Raw genomic sequence first — 23,758 nt, forward strand, 5'->3', positions numbered from 1 at the left:
CATCTGATACTTTTGTGTATCAAACAATATATATTTGTTTAAGATAAGCAAACCAATTGACAGTACATGCGATTAGATAGAAAAAATTTCTTTCTCAAGAAGGCAATATTTGGTTTTTCTAAAGGCTTCCCATCTTTTTTATTCACGTAAACAATGACTACATGAGTAATCTGATAATGGATGTAAAGATCTTTCCAGATAGCTGCACTCAATACATTAAACAAACTTATCAACGAATCAAGCCATGGGGCTAAATAAGATGCTAGCAATGTATTCTTCTATAGACAATGGGAAACTATGAAGGTGTCTTAAAACATTTGGGCAAGCAGACAGCTGGTGCAAGATTTTTAAATACCTTTATCAGCGAGTAATGGCCTATTCAGCCACTGTATGAAAATTATTGTAAATATTTAATGAAGATTAATCAAAAGAGGCTGGGTCACTGATGACAAAGCAGAGAAATAGAGTTTCATGTGCCAAGCAGCACGGAAGAGATAAACTTTTTGCTCTTCAAAGGCCTAACAAGATTACTAAAAGCTACTTTGCTGATGGAATCATCTTCAAGGAGCTAGAATTTGCTGGAATCTTCACGTCCTAAAATCTGCTCTATATAATCTAGAAATAACATATGACGGATAAACGAGACATTTGTAGTAACTAATTTTTTTTGATTGAATTGTTGTTTTTAAAGGTCGATCGTTCAATCCAAAACTGCTAAAGCCTTTGCATTTGACTAATTAATTTCAAAATATATAAAAAATAAACTGAAATCCTTGCATAAAGTAGGTTTTAGTGGCTCGCCCGAGCGATAAATTCTCGGATAACACAAATCTTCTTTTCTGATTATTTACAAGGTGCAAAGAGCTAAGCACTTTCAACTATATTCAGCCAGCTTTCTTCAACGTGCATTTAAAATCATTTTATCTTTGCCTCTTTGTAGAAGATTTTTTGGAAACAAAACTGTGATCTCCAATTAAACTATTAACATTTATAACGTTTAGAAATCAATTCAAAGGTTTTTCGGTTATCTGGAGACATGGTTTTTATGTTCCCAATAACACATAACTGTTATCTTTCATCTTTCTGTAAATGTGTTGTTAAAAAGAAAGGTTGTTTAACTTGGACTTAACGGAAAAGAATTTCAATGAAATTGCACACTATGCAGCTGCTTCAATCAACCTATTAGATGAACACAATTTGATTTCGAGGTGCATGCTTTAAGTAAAAGATAAAAAGCTGAGTTTCAAAGCTTCCAATGGTTTTAGTTTTCAACACTAATAATATGTGTTTGCATGTAGCTGCAATTTTTACATGTAACTTACTATACTAATTTGCTAAAAAAGTATGAAAATTTAGGGACAAGAATAAAAATTATTTGCCTGTTTCCAAAAAGATAAAATCATCAGTTATTTTAAAGTATGAAAACTTTTAACAAGTATGGAAACATCAGAACATATATGCTAAAGCATGAATGTAAACAAATTTAATATTTGTAAAACATAGTTATTGATTTCTAAAGATGTGCGCAGATTTCTTAACAAACTCTGCATATTCCTAAACTAGTACCGCAAATTCATAGATTTTGTCAAATGAGACGTTGCAGACAAAAGGCAGTTTAGAGACTACGGTCAATTATTTTTCATGAAATATTTTTTGTAAGTTGAATTTCGTAAAATGCGACAAAATGAAAACATATTATTAGTTGCAGAAAATGAAACAGCCTAGCTTGAAATTTTCTGTCTTTTTTTATTACTTGATGTTTTATGAAATGTAATGCTTCTTCTAGCAGTATTTTGCTATGAAAACTAAGTTACTTGTTGCCATGATATGCTACTAGATATTTGATTTTAGAAATATTATATTATTTGCCATCGCTTTGTTATAATTTTATTTTTTAGTTTTACAATTTTTATACCAAGACCGGTTTTGACACCATTCGAACTGTTTCTGTAAAGATAAACATTTTCGATCTGAAAAAGTATGCAAAAACTGTGAAAAAATAATGGATTTTATTACTATGTTTATGAAAAAACATAGCTGCTGATGGAACTGAATAAAGAATTCAAGCAAAGTTTTTTAAGATTTCACAGTAAAGCATATTTTCGTGAATTTAGCATTTGAAAATTTTGTAAGTGTAGTCTCGTGCGATTCTGTAATAGGCTATGTAAGAAATGACGCGATGTAACACGTTTTTCATGACTCATTTCCTAAGCTTCAACCTGCTAAATTGAAACTTGCACATAAAACATACAACATAATTTCTGCGGTTGCAGGATAATAACTTAATCTTTCAAAGCACGATTAAAATCAACTAATCATGTGAATAAATTTGCAACGAGCAAGAACTGTAATAGAGATTACGGAAAATATGATAAAACAAGCAATGAGAAATTGAGATTAAGAGAGAAAAACAAAGAATCTAGCGGGCAGTTTAAAGTGATGTAAAATTTACTTAACAGCAATTTGATTAGCGAGGCGGCTGGTTGCGTATTTGTGTATATCACCAAAACAGGCCTCTCGAATGGTCTTCAAGCCGTAAAAGATTTTTACTTTGAAACTCATTTATCTTGGAAAGCTAGATCTAGATCTAGCGCTTATCTAGTTGCGAAAACTCTGATATTGTTTTGCTTGATGACGTGTTCCTATAATATCACCTTGACGTTGATTTTTTATTATTCGAGACCTTCATTCCAAAAATTTTCAACAAACATTTGCCATGCTATTAAATTTGGCAAAAGACGCATACCAAAAAACGTTCTGAAAAAGCAGAATTTATTTATTAATTTGTCACTGGTGCTGATTAAAGTACAAAGATTTGTACAACTGATAAAATTTTATGAAAATTTAATGCTGATACAATCAAACTTGCATTCAAGTGCTTGTACGAGACGTCATTTGATTATTGACTACTAAAATTACATTAGCCTCTTTGTGAAACCTGTAAATCTAAACGAGACGATCAGTTCCATTAATTGCACAGGTTTCCTTTTTACGTTCATTTTCTAAGGAAGATGTTGTGCCAGTTTTTGTGCCTTATATGAAGTTGAGACATCGTTCAGAAAACAATGCGAAATGCCAGATTGACCGTTTTCAGAACTCACAAATAAAGAAAGAGAGCTTTAAATGAAACAATAAATTAGTTATTTGGAATGAAAGACAAACCTTAGCCGCCAAAGATGATCTGTGATCTTCAATCAGGGTAAACATTTTCCTTTTATGCATCTTCCAGTTGCTTGATTCGAAATAAGAAGGCTTGACCTTAGTTACAAAACTCTCGAAGCAAGAAGCAATTGCGGATTTTTGTCTCGGAGACACCTCCTCCATAGTCAAATAGGCAGGCAATCCTGCTGGCACAGCATCGTCATCGGCATTAGGAGGACCATCTTCAAATACCTTTAAATTAGCCTGAGCGTCTCTGTGCTCTGTATATTTGGCCCAACAACATGGCTCCATCTGTTTCTCATCAATTCCCCAGAACTGCAACTCTTCTTCAAACAATGGCCCGCATACGTCCGACGGAGAGTGCAATTTCCCAGTTCGATAGTAATTCAATATTTGTATAAAAACACCAGGATGTCGATCAAAAAAATACTCATTTTTTGTAGCATCGAAACCTTCAAAATTGCTACTTTTATTTTCAGCGATCCACGCAAGCCTTGTGTCCGGAATCATTTTTAATGTCGACCGGTATGTTTCATGCTTTACCCCGCCAACGTTTATAAGCACCCGCTCTTTGGCTAAGTTCAGATTATCTCTTTCCATCATCATGTCGGAATTTTGTATATGGCGCCTAACGGCCTAGAACAAAATATTAAAAGCGATTACTTATATTGTCAATAGCTATTCAAAAAAAATAAATATTGAAGAAAGTTTGTATAATTTTCTGTCATTGTTTCGTGTAAGTTGGAAATTGTTTTATCAAGTATAAGTAGAAAGGCCTATACAGAGTTGTTGAGCTTAAAACAAGCTATGCATATTATTTTGAAAATAAGCAGTAATTATTCTTTTTTGTTAGAGAGTTTTCTTTAATTTTACGGACAGGCCATTAACTGAGACTGATATCGTTGCAAAACTCGATGGGAGCCCGTTAGAACTTTAATTATATTCTGGAAAAATATTCAGTTTGAATAGAAAAGCAAAATTATAACCTTCAGATGAATCATTTATGTCAATTTTTCTCAAAAAGTGGGATTTACTTGGAACCAAATCGTTCCAGGACATCTTTGAATTTGAACATAATGTCATGGTAACAACTAAAAGGATTCATTGCCGGTCTTCTAATACCCTCAATCGAAGAGCATTACTGTCTGCTGACTTCAAATTAATGTCCGAAGAAGAATTCAAACGATTAGAATTCAAATGATATCTGCCAAAAATTCGTTGTAACATTAAAATTGAATGGCTTAAGCTTGCATCACAAGTTTCCCATAAAAAACCAATCGTTATAAAGTTTGCAACTGCATCATCGAATAAAAGAAGCCCAGAAACAAAACTTCATGAGCACAAAAACTGGAAGCAACAGCTTCCACCGTCTATCTTTCAATGAAGTTGAAAATGTCTTTGGTTTCTCAGTCAAAAAAAGCATGAAGGAAACTCAGTCAAAAAATTACCATTAAGGGGACTTTTTTTCTTTCGTTATTCGTTACCTGTTTACGCAGTCATAAATCTGTTGCATCATGTCTTGCATAAAGCAAATAAAAGTTTGAATTTTATTTTGGATACCAGTCCAAATTGTTTAAGGCTAAACGTAGATTTTGAATATTTGCAAGAGATTGTTTCACCTGCAAGTTTTATCTTCTTCTACGTCAGAAGTAGCGCGATATTTGTTAAAAATTCAATACTTTTGCGTTTTTAACGGTCTGACTTGGCAAAATGACCGGGTCCTATGTTAACCTTTTATAGAAATTAACTGATGATCTAAAATGATAACAAATAACTCGTTTCGTAAGATAAGAAAATCTTAAATGACTTGCATTAAAAAGCAAGCCAGTTTTCAAAAGTTAAGTGTGGAAAACAAATATTTTAGAGACAATCAATCCTTTACAATATGTGTCAAAACATTGGAGATTTCTTCAGTTGCCTGTTAATATACTCTTATCAATTTGAATCGTTCGAAACCAACAGTTTTCTATAGTTGGTAATATTATGAAGATCGAGAAAGTTATCATTTCTAAGTCCTGAATATATCAATGTAAACAAGCATTCTCTTAGGCGGAAAATGACGTTTGTTCTTTAAACCCAAGCTATTTTGATTATAAATGATTAAATTTGCAAACATTTTGGCCCATGTAAAACATCACCAAACATCAAAGAGGAAATGACCCATTCATATGCTTCTTAAAATTTTGCTAAAGAAGATTTGAAACAGGAATGAATCAGGAGTTGCATTTTCGTAAAATTCCTAGCAAGAGTTTACTAGAATATTTTTTAGTTGCTTTATGATAATATCGTGGTAACCATTTCCCAATAGTCACGAATTGCTTAGGTGAAAAAGTTATGAAAAACTACCATTTTATGGGTATCACTTTGACATTGCAGACCCTTATTCAGAAAAATCGGAGAACAAAAAAAATAGCTGCATTTAAACTGAAAACATATAGAAGATTGTTGAACATTTTGTGAAAGGACAGAGGGACTAATGACTTGTCTGGGATGAGATTAGGAAATATTTTCATCAAGAAATGCTCTTTTTACATCTATATTTTATGTAAATTCTTTTCCAACCGTATACTAATACAGAACTTTTCTGTTGACTTTCTCCATTTGACTACGTGCACCTTTAAATAATTGATTATGGTATGATTTGAGAGCTCAAAAAGGGCAAAGTGCTATAGCTCGAAACCTGAAGCAATGACGTCAAACAAAGCTACAATGTTTAGAGACTTCTTTATACAGTAAAATATGGGACACATAACGATTGCATAGGCAAAAAAAGAACCTGGGCTACAAGGAAAGCAAACACGATGATATAAATCTGTCAAATGTCTGTATTGTATTGCGCCATACAATACAATACAATACAATAAAATACAGACCTTGTCACCTGCGTTCAGCTATCAAGAACATTAATGGTATTTCAAGAAATAAAATATCAGAGGACAAACAATAGTGAAATTGCAAGATGTTTTTTGCCTTATAAAGAATGATTTTTTGTAATAAAAGGTTTGATGGATGATGAAAAGCTTCTCTTTTAGACAGGGTTTTCATGAAACCCATTATAGAAGTACAATGGCAAAAAAATGCTTGGAAAGTATTTGAAAGAAAGTTTACCCGGATCACAGTGTAATATTTGGAAGATAAGGTTGGTAAAAATTATCAATTAGATTTCACATTATAATTCTCTGGAAAACGGAAAGGGAACCAAAGTAAATGTTTAATGGGATAAGGAAACAAAAATAAGCTACCTTTAAAGTGACATAAATAGTGCAGTGGCAAGGATGCCAAATTATGCCTAAAGAAGCACGCTAAGAATTGTGCATTCAAAACATATATAGCTGAAAGATATCCGTTAAAAAAGATGTGCATTTAAGATCTGCGAAGAGAATCAATACATTTCATTTCTATTATTCTCTTGGATGTTAGAAAACCAGAAAATCTAGTGCTTGAAAAGTAGTTACCAAATACAGCACTAGAAATATACTGCTACTCCTTATACAATTCTGATTGTTCGAGATTGCAAGCTCATAGAAAGGGTTGCCAAAAACGAGGTCAGAAAATCGTACGTTTTGCTGCAGGAAGGAAAGCCCCGGGGAGGCAGGTGTGAAAAGATTCTGTAAATTGGCAGGAAGCCGTATTGAAAAGCAAATATTGCCATTGCATTTTCTGTAGCAGTTATGTTGCATTGTATAAAGTGCAATTGCAAAAAGGGAGGGCTTTAAACAGGCAAAGGGAAGTAAATTGCTTCGATGCAACCACTGGTTGATGAAGATTGGAATAGAGTGTGCCACAAAAATCACCTGTTTAGGGTTAAAAAATGTGTGCCACAGAATCTGTCTAATCATAACCATAAGTTTGTGCTACATAGCCTAAAAGTGCGTCGTGAAACACTTATAAATGTGCATAATCAGTTTTGTGTGGTAAAATTCGAATATTGATATGACAATTTGATATGACAAAATGTGCACAAGTTCTTTGCCTACCAATTCACTGTCAATTGGTGTTCGTTCAAAATCCAAAAACCAGGCCAGAACATCAATAATCCAAAAGCAAAGGTCAGTTCTTCACTCGCGAAATCACAGTCATTGTGCAATAGGTTGACCCGATTCTCGCACTTTTAGTAGATTTTTGTAGCGTTCTTACAAGTAGGGTGGTCAAAAACAACAAACAAAAATTAGTGTTTTGACGGCATCACACTTTGGTACTCGATATGCAGTCTGCCAACAGATGCAAATATCATTTAGAAAATAGGATCTGTAGTTAATCAATTGTTGTATGGCTTGGTGCAGTATGCTTAAATTTGTTCACTGAAGGGTAGTTGCTCATTTCATTTTATGCTATGGTTGAAATGATGAACAAGCATGATGGCGAGAAGTACGGTGACGAGTTTATTGACGATCATCAGCTTACTGCCAATATTCACGAAGAAAAAACAGATGGTGAAGATACTGAACGCGAAATGGAGTTGAACACCTGCAGACATCACCCAGCTAAAAGCAGAAAAACACGCCATCAATATGTTCCATGTGCATTTAAAGTGCTTTGTGAGTGAATTTACACAGCGGGGCACTTGATATCTCTACAATATACGTCAGTAAGGGGTGGGTATAAAAACTAAAGCTTGTAGGTGTGAACAACTTTGGCTTCGTGAATTCTCGTAGAAACGTCAATAAATACTGAGTAGGATGCAGAATTTCGCGTAGGTTTTAATGATTGTAACGAAGAAGCTGTTGCTGCAATCAACTTCGTTTTACGGAAAAAAACATAGGAAATTTAACAATTTATAGTGTCATTGCTCAGAGTGATCTCTTAATCTCAGGAGTTTTTGTTTCATTACATAATGCGTGCACATTACACAAGTGTTTGCCTTTATCAATTCTGCTTTCATTTTCAGATGTTTTTAAAGGGAAATGCATATTAAATCGTGAATCTTAATGTAATGTGTGAAACCGAGTCTTTTAGATGAATATGGCAACAGAGTGGAATTAATAGAGAAAATGTTTGATTATAAAACAAGTCCTGATATTGCGAAATTTCTAAATGATGTCGAGGTGTGCAAATGCTCAACTAAGTAAATTTGAAAATTACATAACTTAAAACGCCATGTTCACGGACCCTAGGAGCTACCAACTTCAAATTGCATTAATTTCAGGTATCGTTCATTGAATCTAACAATAACAAAAGGCGTGGTTTATTTTGCAGCAATCTAAATAGAACATTGAACGATAAACAGGTTGTTCACGCTTTACCGGCAGAACATACATCACAAAAGTTTATTAATGCCGAGCTAGGCCAATGTAAGGTTTATTATGAATCGATATCCGGTTTGCAAGACTTGACACAAATATTTCGACTTGTAATCTGAATTCAATCTCCATAATAGTGCCAAGCTTGATAATTATGAAAGCTTATCGGAACTACACAATAACTCGATTTTAAAACCGTAAAGTGTAGAAAACCTTGCCATGGTAAGACCAAAAAACCAGGAAGACCACTTCATTCTTTTGATGAACCCTGTCGAGATTTATGAATCGAACCACATACCAAGCTAATCGGATTAACTAAATTTGCTGTTTCTACATCGTATAAATTTCCCCTTAACGTAAAATTTTTGCTAATAATCATTGGGTAGGCGTAATGTGGCTTTTGCCGGTTAAATCACATTTGAATGTTCCTATTTCATATGATATTCAAACGCAAACTCAGTGTGTTTGAATTTCCAGAGTTAAGCAAATGAAATCACGTTTGTGTTGCGTCAATTTGAGCTTCACAACAGAAGTGTTAAGGCACAATAGCCGCTTTGAGATCTTAACGATAGAAGAACAAGTAGACATTTAAAATAGCAGTCTTTACTGTAAGAAGGTTGTGAATAGTGTATCAAAGGTATTGTATAGTGAGAAGTACCTGATTTGAGCTATTATTCCACAATTTGCTTTATATTATGCAGATATCATATTTAATTATTCGAGTCCGCTGATAGCAGCACAATTAGTTGCCGCAGCTATCAACTCGAAGTTTAGATCAGAAGATTTTATCAAGCAATACAGCCGAGCAAAAATAAAACACAACAACTGGATGCAAAAAGCTGCAGAAAGGACAAGATTTCTTAAGATGAATAAATTTAGAGCCGAGTTTCGCTTCTGTCTGGTCTGTATTGCAAACGCAAACTCAGTTTATTGTAATTGCACAGGTTGTTAAACAAACAACGGAATGCATCGGTCTTGCTAGCTCTATTTAGCAGGTTAAATCATGTCGAATATATAATGTTGCTTGCCCTTGCGTTTGATCAGTGAAGGTGCAATTTTTAAGTTACTTCTAAACTGTTTGTATTTTTCGTACAAATAATAACAAAAAAGTAAAAGAACTATTCACAAGGGACGTCTTTATTGCAAAATTTAACAAGCATTGAATGGACGAGTTTTCAATTATTCAGGAAGGTATGCACCAGGGAATAATATATCGCCTAGAGACAGGTATCTGTAGTAATAAATCGCTTACTGAAGAATACCGACAATCTATAAGGATTATCAATTAGGTATTTTCAAGGATGAAACCCAGTGAATGCCAAACAGGCATCTGGGAAGAAATTTTTCAAGTGGCAGCAATGTCCTTAGGCTGCAAGCAAGGCTTTGTTTGCTTACAGATATATTACTTTCTTTTTATTAGTTCTTAAATCCTATTTTGCAAAATAATGCCATTTGCACTTTTCAATGATAATAGCGCTGCCTGAAAAGAGAATTGGATTATATCGTAATACAATAGATTAAGCATTAAATTAGGTGAAAGTAAAAACGAGAATCGAAGGAGCTACCTCAGTAATCTTAGTTATTTTTATACTTTCGTGCGTTTCTTTTGTCGTAAACTATGCAAAGAGACGTATTTCAGAAACAAAGTCTGGAAAAACCGATGCTATATTATTCAAGACTATAAAAAGCGGTAGATATTTCCTTAGAGTTCATGCTGATATTCAACCGACGCCAATCTCTTACAAGCGCATTCCAATCTTGTGGCTTTTCTAAATATCATGCTTTCTGGAAAGAAAATCAGACCATTTTGTAAATTCCAATATTTTGACTGTGTGGAGAGAAGAATTGCATTATTGCACAAGAGGAGAGCAGATCAAAAGAGTTTGGAAGAAGAGCTATCGAATACTCCAGCCATTAGGCATCATTTTCTTACATGTGTGAAACTAAGAAAATAAATTTGAATAAAACATGACCATTTTTATCTTGCTTGAATAAAATATAATAAAAAACATAACCATTCTTATCTTGCTTGAATAAAATATAATCAAGAAAGTTGTTCAAAATAAGCACATCTCCATGCTTTGATTAACTGTAGCAACTCCCTCAAATTCAAGAACTGATTTTAAAAAAGGACTATTTTGCCATTAAAGATTCTTGGCCGTTTTAAAGATAGCTAACTTTGATGCATTCCTGAGAACCGTTAGAATTCATGAAAAGGCAAGCAAAATGTTTATGCGAGAGGCAAATTTGGCATGGATAAAAACAAAAACCAACTCACCAAAACCCAATTAGAACCACGAAAATGAAGCTAGCACTAAAACAACAGAATTGTTTAATTTCCGCTTGATATGCATGCAGTTAAACTTTGTATGTGATGCCCGAATACCATGTCTAGTAAATTGAATGTGTTCCTTTAAGTCTGAACCGATGAAGATCGGCACGCAATAACTGTGTCCCTGGATACAAACAAACTATCACTCAAACACATGAGTCTAAAGACATCCAAGAGCTGGATTCAAAGCAAGCAGCCTTCATAAATTATTCAGGAGATCCGTACACCTGCAGCTGACTAGAAGGGATTTCCATGCAAATCTTTCTTGAATTTGAATTGAAAAATCTACAGTTGGCTGGTGGGCTCTTTGCAACGAAGAGCAGCTAGGGAATGCTATGTTGCCTTTCGAGAAAGCTAGTTGAAAATAGAATCTTTGACAAGCGATTTCTGTAGATTGAATAAACTGGTACTGTAAAGATCTAGCTAGACCTGTTCATTTAATAATGCAGGTATCATTTGCAAGGGTTTCACATCCCAGATACCTGGATTTTAGAATGTTTTGCTAGCTTTAAGAAACTGATGCATTTAATTCGTTTTCCAAAGAAATGGTTTAAAAATACGCCACTTTAATCACTGTTAAATGTTCAGATTATCAGCAATAAAATACAACGTTCGGTGTTCAACGCTAGAAATATATTTTTTGGAAGCACGAAATCCCATAGATAGTTTGAATACCCAAATAGATTTTTGTTATGTGTATTTTAAAAAAACCCGGCTCTCAAATTTTGTAATCTGTAAAATATGTGAAACTTTCCTGGCTCCAAAATTGCGAATGATAATGAAGTTAACCAATTAAATAAAAACATGAAATAATATTTTCTAGCTCTCGTAACATAATGTGCGCTATTTTTCAGCAGAGGTGATTTTTACCGATAAGCTTCATATATCCTTGTCCAAGAAACTTTTTTGTCGCCCTGGAATATTTGACCTTTCCACTTTTTGATAACAGGAGTCCGTCAATTAAGCTGCATGCCTTTCATTGCTAGTTGCAAGGAAAGCCTTTATGGTCAAGGGCAGGTTCCATACAGTTTGGCTTCATGCAGAGGATTGGCATGGTATTAACAGGAAAACTAATTTGCGATGTAGATCAAAACTAGAATCTTTTTCATTACCGTGATCCTTGTTTACCGCTATCCATTACCGTGAAACTTATTCTGCAACGGATAATACCTATGGCAAAGGTTTCGCATGTCCCTTACGTTTTCTTTGTGATTGCCTATAATCTCTGCAAATTTCTCATATTATCCGCAACCTAGCCCTCTTGAAATTGGTCATTTCGTATCAGAGAATATTTTTACCAAAAACAATACTGGTTTTTTCATTTGAAATTATCCTGTTCAAGTTTTTTATAAGATAAGATAGAGTGAAATTTCTCACAATATGTTTATGAATATTTGCTCGTCTCTTAAACTTTTCATGTTATTAGTACAGACTTTTTTTTCATTTGAAAATTTAATTTGCAAAATTGTAGTTCGAGATAGTAAATCAGCAGTGCGATCAGTGATCGGTCTTTTTAAGCTATCAACAGCAGCGAAAAGGTTCCCGGTAACTTTTGTTTAGCTTTACCTGTCATTTCTAATAATCAAAGCAAACCATCTTATCGTTAATCTAGAATCAAATCAAGTACAGTTTTAGGCATCTAAGCGATGCTCAAATTGATATAACTGGAGGTATAATTGAATCAAACTGCTGTCTTTGCAATTTAATACAGCTTTAGGCATCCAAGCGATGCACAAAATGATATAACTGGAGGTATAATTGAATCAAACTGCTGTCTTTTCAATTTAATACAGTTTTAGGCATCTTAGCGATGCTCAAGTTGATATTACTAGAAAGTCTGTTTATAGCAGGTAAAATAGCGAAGAGACTTTTGAAAACGCTGAATTTCTCAGTATAACGAAAAGTTGTGCAGAAGAAAATATGGCATTGTTTGCAGTTTCCATGACCGAAACATTCATAAACAAACAACAACTTACTCGATGGACTGGGATTAAAATTAGGGCAGCTTATTAAAACGCAAGATAAGTTTCTTGACGAACTAGCAAAAAGGTATTCGTTTGATCATTTGAAAGAGTATGCTTCTCATTTTCCATAACAAAGGATGCTTCTGTTACCGATAACATAAACTGTTCAGATGAAAGCAACGGTACAAAACATCTCTTTGTTAACAAAAACAAGAAATTTGGAACTAGAAAGCAACTAATACGAGCACATTACTATCAGATATGAAATACAGGATTATCTGAAAGTTAAACAAAGACAAAAAACTGTTGCCAAGGCATTTGTTTAGATGATAACTAAAACATAATGTTATAAACCTGCTCCTTAATTGGCAAAGAAAACATAAAACACAAAATGTCTACGATATGTAAAGGATTATTCTTCATTGCTATTCTCTTTCACACTGCCGATCGACAATAATTGTTTTGAAAGAAACATAAACAATACTCGTGAACAATAGGGCCATTCTCTGCAAGCTTAGCATGTAACTGTGTATTGAACATCTACTCATCAGGGTTTTATCAACAATAGTTTTTGTCCAAGCTAACATAGCTCTTAAATTAGTTTAGTAACATAATCTTCTTTTTGACCAAAGAACCGAGCATGAATTTCTTGGCATTGCAGCCTCTTCAGGATTATCTGAAAGTTATCTTTCTTAATCATCTTTTTGGTTGGTAACGAAGAAACAAAGATTATATATGCGTAAACAAAGCAAAAGCAAAATAGATAGTGAAGACAATACCATTCAGTTGAAGATGAAATGGCCGAAAAGAAATTATTTTAAACTGACAAAATAAACACCTGATTTTTTGTCACATTGATACAGAGAAAGTATTTCAATTCGTTTGATTCTGCACAAAATAAGGTTTTTCAACTTTAATTGTTTATCAAAATGCCCTACAAATTTTGATACTTATAGTGGCTCTAAATGGTTTTTCAATGTACAGTACAGTAGATATTTATGCAAGGTAGTTTCATTCTGAAATCGCTTTAGCATGTTGTCCTACTTGCAATATATAGACAGCAGGTTATGCAGAACAAGTGTTGAGATAACCTGCTAGTTATGAAATTGTCATGTAAAGTGTCATGCGTTTGTAAGGTTGTAGAATTTTCTACTTTCTAGTGGGGTTGATAGCCATAGAAGCTAGTTTAAACACCTGTGGACCTCTAAATTATAACGTTGTCTGGCCTAAAAAATGCTTAGCGTGTTATGCAGAAAGAATATCAAATGAAGCCTTAAGGTAAATATGTTCATGTAGCGTTGATTGCTTTGAGGGAAAGCTGGATTCTTAAGACCTCGTCTTTTAACAGCTTTAGCAAAGCCTAAGTGCTGGCACTACTGTAGTCTATGGTTCTGCAGCTTGGTACAGACACTTCTGCTTTCAACCTGGCTCCACTGGCTCGTATTTGACATTGAGCTGACTGAATATCAATTTTTTTATGCTCAGTAGAATACTACTGACTTTCCCAGTAAACTATGGTTTTGCCGCTTTCTTCAACCTGGCTCCACTGGCTCGTATTTGACATTGAGCTGAATATCAATTTTTTCTATGCCCAGTAGAATACTACTGACTTTCCCAGTAAACTATGGTTCTGCCGCTTTGTTCAACCTGGCTCCACTGGCTCGTATTTGACATTGAGCTGAATATCAATTTTTTCTATGCCCAGTAGAATACTACTGACTTTCCCAGTAAACTATGGTTCTGCCGCTTTGTTCAACCTGGCTCCACTGGCTCGTATTTGACATTGAGCTGAATATCAATTTTTTCTATGCCCAGTAGAATACTACTGACTTTCCCAGTAAACTATGGTTCTGCCGCTTTGTTCAACCTGGCTCCACTGGCTCGTATTTGACATTGAGCTGAATATCAATTTTTTCTATGCTCAGTAGAATACTACTGACGTTCCCAGTAAACTATGGTTCTGCCGCTTTGTACAGACACTTCTGTTCTCAACCTGGCTCCATTGGCTCCTACGTAGTGTTGAGTCGAGTATTATTGTTCTGTGCTAAGAACAATAAAATTTGAATGTCTCAGAAGAACACTGTTTCTCTACCGGGAGCAGAACAACGAATCTAACTCAATTACAGACAAAGTAGGAGACAATAGAGCCATGTTGAAAACAGAAGTGTCTTCCTCTTTCTCCCTCGCAGCTCCTCCACTTTTTCTTTTCTTCCGCAGTTCATTTAATCCTATTCTTTTTTCCTTCCCTTTCTCCCTCCCCCCAAAGTGGATGGGCCCTGTTTTGAGACAGATCTCAAACGTTGCATTGCAAGACAGATCTCAAACGGATACTAAAGTGTTTAAATTCAAATGATATCAGGAGATTTTAGAACTTTTATGATAAGCTTGCTTTTCAAACTATTGATGTTCTGTTATCTTTTGCTCAGTTTTGCAAGCTTTTACTGCTAGGAACATCAGATTCGAAAATGTTGAAAAAAGAAAACTTTGCCGACTTTGTTTTTTATACTTCTGGGAACGTGACTTCCGATCATCTGCCAGAACATTCCCAAGGCTTCGAACAAGCAGTGACCTTTATTTTGTTTGATTTAAACTTTACAAATTTCTTGAGGCAAGTTATTAGATGGTTAAGCTAAAATCCCTGTCAATTAGAGCAGTCAGGTCTGGAATCACGAAAATTTGTCTCATCAACTGGAAACTAGTTTTTTTTGCGAAAAAAGTAATGAAGCTCACAGTCTTTGGACTTTTTTACTAAAACAAGCCCCCTATAAAGAGCAAGGATTATAATCTACTTAACTTTCAGTATCGTTTTGGTCACGATATTAACTTTATGATGACATGTGATAAGATGGAAATTTTATAAGGGAATTGACCGTGATTGGTGACTAGGGAGGGGGAGGGGGGTGGAAGCGGGGTAAAGGTTTTACCCAGAATGACTTTTGCGGTCAAATTTTCAACCTTACAAGTTTTCAAACTTCATTTCTCCTTAAAATCTAAAATGCAAGCACAAACAATATGAAAATTGCATCCAGCCTATAATTATGGTGATAAAAGCAAGTCTGGGCTTAAAAACGTCGTAGAATGAAGTTTGGAGAAATTTTCAATACGAGGCCGTAAGTCGAATTGGTGTAATGAATGGTTTTGAAGCAAAAATGTTAAAAATACTGATCCAAAGTTTCTATGGGGGGTGGGGGGGGGGAGAAGAGGTAAAAATACTGATGCAACATTCTTTTGGGGGGAGATGAGGTAAAAATACTGATGCAATTTTTTTGGGGGGGGAGATGAGGGGGTGGGAGGTTTGAATTTACCAGTGGAGTAGAAAACTGCAAAATTTCTATTTTATCTCAACAATTATGTTTAAAATTGCATATCTTTATTTGAGCTTTATAGATTTGACAGGTAAATCATTAGTTATGCTAGCGGCGTTGATGGTTTTATGTTTCCTCTAATTCATTGTTTTACTTATGACGAAAATTATTAATAAACAGTTTGTAAACCAGCCAAATCGCTTTGGTGCAACCTCGATTTTAAAGCCTCGCCCCATTGTTGCTAGCGTCATGCGATGTTATTGTAAAGATCAACCCTATTCACCTTAGAATTAAACTGAAATAACTTGGTAACATAAGGTGTTGTCTGATATGCTTACCGAAGCAGGTGGAAAGATTTCATATCAGTGAATTGAAACCAGCTTATGCTAATTATACTGTTCTATTCACTAAAACATTATCAGGAAACAGGCTACCAGTGAAATCTGTCTCACAAGGGACATCCTACACCACATAGCCAATTTAATCACTTTATCTTATCTCGCTCTTCATGGATCGAGATTTAAGATCATGCTGTATTAACCAGCTTTGAAATGTACACTAATCTACTTGATGAGTCACTATTATCAAACTTTTTTTAAAAATCATGATTCTAATTATGATAATTTTTTGCCTTTAGAATATTAACTTTGATAATTGATTCCTTTATATTTCTTATCATTAATTTTATTGAATGATTCTAAAATCATACTTGCAATACAAATCTTGTTATTTCCACATGTTCCACAGCCTTTTAATCTGCAAAGCTATTACATTGTTAATTTTTTAATTGTTATTTCTTATCTTATTGCACTCAATCTCTCGAGTTTTAACCGTTAGATTTAATTGCAATTTTAAATGTGATAGTCATGCTGCGAATGAAAGTTTCTGAATTGCTGATATAAATTAACAAATATTAAATATTTTTCTTTGAGTTAACAAATAGAAAAGAGGCAACACTTTTTATGGCCACCCCCTTCCTCCTCTCTTTCCCTACAATGCCTGTCAAAATTAAAATTGGAATACTGATACTTTCAATTTATTTTCACAAATGCTAATACTGCCGTCACCTCCCGCCAGATAATGTTGATCGGTTAAGAAAACGTTAGACAAATCAGAAGAAAGAAAACGAGAAGCATACTTTAAAAGTAAGCTTTTTGAGGTTGTGCTACACGCAAATACGAATAAGAGGGGAGGGGAGGGGAGAGGGAAGGGAGGGGGAGGTTGTTGGTAGTGTGTGATGTTAGAGATTGGGTGGTATTAAAAGGTAGAAAAAGCGTTGTCATGGGGCTTTTTAAGAGGTTTTGGTAAGGATTGTAGTAAGCAGAATGCACATAAGTATCGGGACTCGCACAGCGCAGCCTTTTTAGTCAGGACAATGAGTTTCCTTTCAGGCTCTTTCGGGTCAATTTTATCTTAACGAAGCAATAATATTCAAGACAGTTCCATGCTAAGCCCTCACTAGGCCAACTAAAAAGCAGCATGTACCCGTCCAAAGGCAATCTGATTTACATTCAAGCACAAAGGAAACATGAAATTGCAGGTCTTTTCAGCATTCGATTGACTTCGCTTTATAATATTGCATTAGAAAGCATTTTTCATGCTTATTGTTTTCACGTGAGTCTTGTAGGATTTGGCTGCCAGTTTCAACTTCTTTGCAAATAAACTCTTTTTCGAGCTGTTTCTATACCATCTTCAAACCGTGTTAGCAATAAGAATAAAGGTAATTATTCGTTTAATACAATAGAAACTCGAATATTTCGTCCAAGATAAACTCAGTCAAACCCGGCCAAACCCGGCCAAACCCATCCAAACCCAGCCAAACCCAGCCAAACCCAGCCAAACCCAGCCAAACCCAGCCAAACCCAGCCAAACCCAGCCAAACCCAGCCAAACCCAGCCAAACCCAGCCAAACCCAGCCAAACCCAGCCAAACCCAGCCAAACCCAGCCAAACCCAGCCAAACCCAGCCAAACCCAGCCAAACCCAGCCAAACCCAGCCAAACCCAGCCAAACCCAGCCAAACCCAGCCAAACCCAGCCAAACCCAGCCAAACCTAGCCACACCTAGCCTTGTTCAGTCAAAGAGAATACCAAATTGAAAAAGACCCCTTGCCCCTTGATCATTTCAGCGTCCCTGAAAACATTTGTCACACAACAGGAAATGTCACATGCAATCGTCAATCATCTTTATAACAAAGTTTTGTTTACCTTAATCATTTGACATGGCGGGTAGACTAGGAACCGTTTTGCAAAAAAATTTGTGAAACTTGAATGTCACATGAAAATTTGTCTTTGTTTGACCGGGTTTCTAACCATTTCACTGTCTTAAAATGACTGTGATCGTCACAACATCTATCGCTATGTTCTTAAAACCATCCAAATATCAATAGAGTTCTTTAAATTCTTATTTCTTTTAGCAGCGTTTATCACGATCTAAATCTTGCGAGATTCCACGAAGCACCGAATTAAACAATCCATAGCCTTGCAATGACCAATATCTTTAAATTATAAAGGCTTGTCTTTAAATAACGAAGATCAATTCTCCCTCTTATTGTCATAAGTTTGAAAATAACATTATTTGACTTTTTGATTACAAAGTCAACCAATTTTATTTTAAAACATCTGTGCTTCTCTGTTCTATTAACTGTTTTTAGTTGACAATTGCGTAAAAATAGCTTTCCCAAAGTCAGCCATGTGGGGATTTAGTCAGTCAGCCACGTCTTACATTATGAAGCATACTGAGTTATACTAAAGGCCATTTTACAATAGTTCTTTTTACAAGCACTGAATCTTGGTGGATAGCAGTTTTCTGTAGAACTATGCGGTTTTCAGCTCAAATCTATAGAATATTGTTGGAAGGGGGGGGGGGGAGGGGGGTATTTGATCCCTTGATTTGCAGACAAAAATTGCGTTCAAGGTAAATTCAAAACATTGGGATAATAGATAACAATCTTAGAATCTAGAATTTTTTGTGCATATCTACAAATCCTCGAGTTTGAAGTGCAGCACTGACTGCCTCCTCCTTTTTTTAGAGCCTATATGTGATTTTGATTTCAATGTAACTTTGTTTGAGGACAACGTTTTATGAACTGGCCGAAAGAATAAAAAAATGCAGTGATAGCGTTTTATTTTGTTGCAGTGATAGCGTTCTCAATATTGTTGATCAAATTTCGATGGAAATCTGATTTCGTAAAACATCATCAAACAAAGCAAAACAACTTGAAGCATTATGGCTTTACAAACACAGGTTTCAATCTCATATTAGCTTATTTTGATCCGCAACTGAGCATTTATTTTCCCTACCTTCAGAGCTTCAATCTATGTCCTGATGTTTTGCGCTCTAAAGAGTGTCAGAAGAAACGCTATACTTTGTTTTAAAATTATTGCTTTTTTCAAAGCCATTGTTGATCGATGAACCACCAAAAATTGTTTGCATGATATGTAAATATTGAGACGTCCTCTAGAACCATAAAACTTACATTTTGGAGTAAAATTTATGTTCTTCTGCTTGATACAAGTTTGCACTTGTTAGATAAATTCGAGCTAAATTATGTTCATTTCCTGCCTATGTTCGGGGTTCGAGCCAGACAAAAGCGACAATTCTTCTTTCTCCTTTTAGCTTATTTTTTCCATAAACGTATTGTTTGTTCTGACTTCACTCCAGGAAATTTGCAAGTTTCTTTATAAAGTTTGTAATTTCTAAAGCGAGCCTAATTTTCACTACTTCTTTTTCTAAAAAAACCAGTAGCCATTCATCAATTTTGTTCAAGTTGTATTCATAGCAACGGAAAAAACATTCTTAAAAGTGAAGGTTTCTGAAAAGCTGTTGAAACAGATCTTTTAAAATATGCTCCTTTGAAATTGAAACGTTTCAAACGTTGAAAAAACAATATTTTGAAAACGCTGCCATAGCAACTAGAGTCTTCAGAATCGAAAACGCCGGAAAAATCATATAGAAATGTCTGCAAGACAATGCAACATAGCGTTTTTGTTGCAAGAAAACGAACAAAGATAAAAATTGCCTTCGATGAAGAATTGTGGCCTATTTCAGGATTTTGAAATTTTTCAGATAAAATTTAGTGAAATGTCAAAAAGCTTTGTGTTGGCACAAGTCATTTCCCTGAATTTCATTACAATACGAATCATGAATGTTTTCTGATACAAATTATTATATTTGTTTCATGGAGCTATAACAAAATGTCCGAAGATTTGTCTTGCTGCATTATGCAATTTATGCCTTATTCAAAAAATTATGTCTTTTTAATGAAGTAACATTTTTGTTCACGGATAATAAAGCAATTGCTGCGATACATTGCAAAATAAGTGTAAAATCCGTCTCAGAGCTTATTATGAAATGAGCAACCAAAAACATATGAGCAAGAAATATATAATCTTAATCAATTCAACTATGCAACATTCAAGACAGTGGCAATAAACGTCACATATTTACGTCACAGGAGCGGAAATTGTCGGTATGTAATGGGGCAAGACCCCCATATCCCAACAAAGACAAAAATTTTAAAATTCTAAAAAGGTTGAAAATAAAACATGAATGCTGAAAAGTGCCTTTTAACGAGAAGAAGACTTTATTGAATCCAGAACCTCCTCGCTCATCGATTTCTGACTCAAGTCATATTTTTATTTACTTTTGTTAATTGAGTAGACATTATCGCTCCCCCTTCCTCCCTCCCGAAAAAGATATGTTTCATTTCAGTATAAATTCCTTTTACAAAACCACATTTTTTGTCCTGTTCTTTGTGATTTGCATTACTCCGACTAAGCAAAAAACACTTTCAGCTGGTGTTCAGTCTATCAAATTAAGTGCAGGCTAGTTCAGTACTATATTTGCATGGATTTGAAGGTCCTTCTCTATTTCAAAATAATCAGCAACTAATGATATTTGATCTTGAAAATATATTTAAAATTCCACCGTCGAAGTCTAGGAATGAAGGAATTTATGTGGCTATGTCTGATTTTTATGAAACAGACATGCTTGCTTAGTTTAAGATGTGTCTTGCTAATAGAAAAAAGAGAAAAATTATAAAATTACAAAAATATATACTTTATGATGTCACATTTGATAAATTTATTGAATGTATTATGGGCATTGCTAGAGTAATTACTAAAGTAATATGATATATAGTCAGAAGGGTCCCCTTGAAACGCCCAAATGCTTAAGTGTTGTCTCGCATCCGACATCACACCCTTTCTCCCCCAAATCAATATTGTAACGTAACAGAATAAACAAAATTTCAGTGTTCAAATTGATTCGATGATTACATCACCCTGGCCCTTTAGAACGAAGAATAACTTCAAATTTCATTTTTATCAGTTCAGTTACCAAATCTTTTTAGAAGGGTTAGATGTATTTAAAGAACATAAATAGGCAAGATTTAGATAAGGAAATAACAAGACTAAATGTGGAGGAGGAGATTGCGGAGGAGTTTGTCAAGGCCATCGTCTTGCAGTTGCTTAAATATTCAAATATTAATATCGAAAATTCAACCCTTATATATATCCAAAATTCTATGATAATATGGTAATGAGGTATAATAATTGTTTTTAGTTACTGAAATATTGTTTATTGGTACAGATTTCAGAATTGAAATGAATAAAGCAGCTAAAATCTTTTCCCAAAATTAGAATGGTAATTTATGGCTTGTGGGAAGATAAATTCTTATTTAAACTTACGCTTGAAAGTATTGTCAAAAAAATAACAGATACACTTTGGCAAAAAAGATTGTCGTTTCTGTTGAAAAATAGCTTGTAGATCTTGAAGGGAAAGCTAATGATCTGAGAACTGTCACATATTCGATAACAAAGAGTGTTATATTAAAAGAAAGTAACCCAAATTGCTTTTTCAAAGTTGCATCGATAAATACTCTCTATCTCTTGTTTTTTTGTTCAATAGATAAACAGGACATGTCAGATATCCAACCTAAAAATGTCATTTTTAAAGATCTGTTTTAAATAGCTAGGCTGAAATAATTTTATTCATAAAATTGCTCATAAATTCTAAGCTCACGCAGCAAATTTGCACAATAATTAAAATGCACTGTCTTTAGTGACGCTAAGGAAGAAAACACTTCCAATCTGCTTAGTAAAATAATCAAACCTAATTGGCTTGACCTTTTGAATTATTGATGATATTTTCTTTCGCAAATGTAATTTCCAGTCATAAACGTTTTTTACAAACATAAACAATTAAAAGCAAACAAGAATTAAAACATTAAGTTATTAGTTGATGATAATAAATATGCCATGAAAGACTAACTTGTGATATGATTGAAATTATCCCAATTGTGGTTCAATATAAATTACATTTTGCCAAAAGCACAAGAATAGAAGATTCACCATCTCAGTTATCATTGATTTTTTAGAAAAAATCGATTGGTTTTCAATGTTTTTTTAAAAGCTAAAAAGACAGGATTGCTTATGTATAAATCTTGGCATAAGGCACTGTAAAGATCTCTTTATCGAAAATACGGCTAAAAGTAATGCTTGGATTTCTATCGGCTTTTTCATAGATAAAATTAAGCATTTCAGTGTGTTTGTATTCTCCTATCTATAGGTTAGGGTTCTTCGACCCCCACGGGTAGAATAGAAGATAAACATTTCAGTGCCCAACTGATGCAAGGATGGAATCAGACCAAAATGATGGATATTTATTAAGGCAAAATGCATTAAGAAAAAAGCATATTCTTTAACAAAGCAAGAAGCTGCAGGGCTTGTAGACAGGGAGTTTCCTACAAGAATCAGGCAAAATGCCTAACCTTAGTATTTGGGTACTTGATTTGGGTACTTCAAGTCTTGCTGGATATTTCAACCCTGGGATTCATTTTTGTAACACAATAAAAAAACACGTGATCGATGACATCAATTTCCCCTAGTAATAAAAATTTTATACTTTTCTTTTTTGAAAAATTGCTTCAACCATCCGGTTGGGCATTGTGATAGGAGCAAAAAGTTCTGAAGAGAAAACCATTTCAGGTATGCAGATAACGAGATATTGCTATTTAAGTTTGCATGACGGAATCAAAATGGCGATTCTGCATTTTTCAAGCACGTGGAATTCAAAGACTTTTTTTGTTGGTGAAAGAGAGGCTATTGAAATACTGCCAACAAAAGGAAAGGGATGCAAAAAAAGGCTGGGAGGAAAAGGTCAAAAATGATACAGAACGGGCCAGAAGGAAATTAAATCACAATTTTAAATAGTTGCAATCGAAGTTACAGCCAAATATGCTTTACTGACGAACTTTGAAATATTGAATTGAATATACGCATGGTTTATTTAAAACCACAACGCGAAGAACTAAACCCGTGGACTCACTTTCTAGCCATCTAACCATCTAATATTTGGAAGACCACCCAGGCAAATCTTTGCCACTGACTTCATAATTTTACAAGATAAAAAACTCTGTACCAAAATATGACATTGTTATGGGATTAAAAACTTTTCGCCTCCAATCTTTTTCTCTAAATATTGGAATTCTATTATCGAATAAAAGAAAGAAAGAAAGAAAGAAAGAAAGAGAGAGAGAGAGAGAGAGAGAGAGAGAGAGAGAGAGAGAGAGAGAGAGAGAGAGAGAGAGAGAGAGAGAGAGAGAGAGAGAGAGAGAGAGAGAGAGAGAGAGAGAGAGAGAGAGAGAGAGAGAGAGAGAGAGAGAGAGAGAGAGAGAGAGAGAGAGAGAGAGAGAGAGAGAGAGAGAGAGAGAGAGAGAGAGAGAGAGAGAGAGAGAGAGAGAGAGAGAGAGAGA

General features: G+C 34.5%; 1 protein-coding gene across 7 annotated transcripts in view; it reads right to left on the bottom strand.

Moving 5' to 3' along the window:
• Positions 1 to 23,758, bottom strand: part of LOC135694975 (potassium voltage-gated channel protein Shaw) — an 82,774-nt gene that overhangs the window by 10,477 nt on the left and 48,539 nt on the right. For 6 of the 7 annotated variants that reach the window (XM_065213888.2, XM_065213887.2, XM_065213886.2 and 3 more), the window contains one exon: positions 3,163 to 3,798. In XM_065213888.2, the coding sequence (XP_065069960.2) occupies positions 3,163 to 3,798 (636 nt within the window). Of the gene's footprint in view, positions 1 to 3,162; positions 3,799 to 10,680; positions 15,493 to 23,758 lie in introns of those variants that run through there. The other variant, XM_065213890.2, reaches the window with a different exon arrangement.

This window comes from Rhopilema esculentum, chromosome 8 (assembly GCF_057945365.1).
Source record: "Rhopilema esculentum isolate cy_ngs chromosome 8, ASM5794536v1, whole genome shotgun sequence".
Lineage (NCBI taxonomy): Eukaryota > Metazoa > Cnidaria > Scyphozoa > Rhizostomeae > Rhizostomatidae > Rhopilema > Rhopilema esculentum.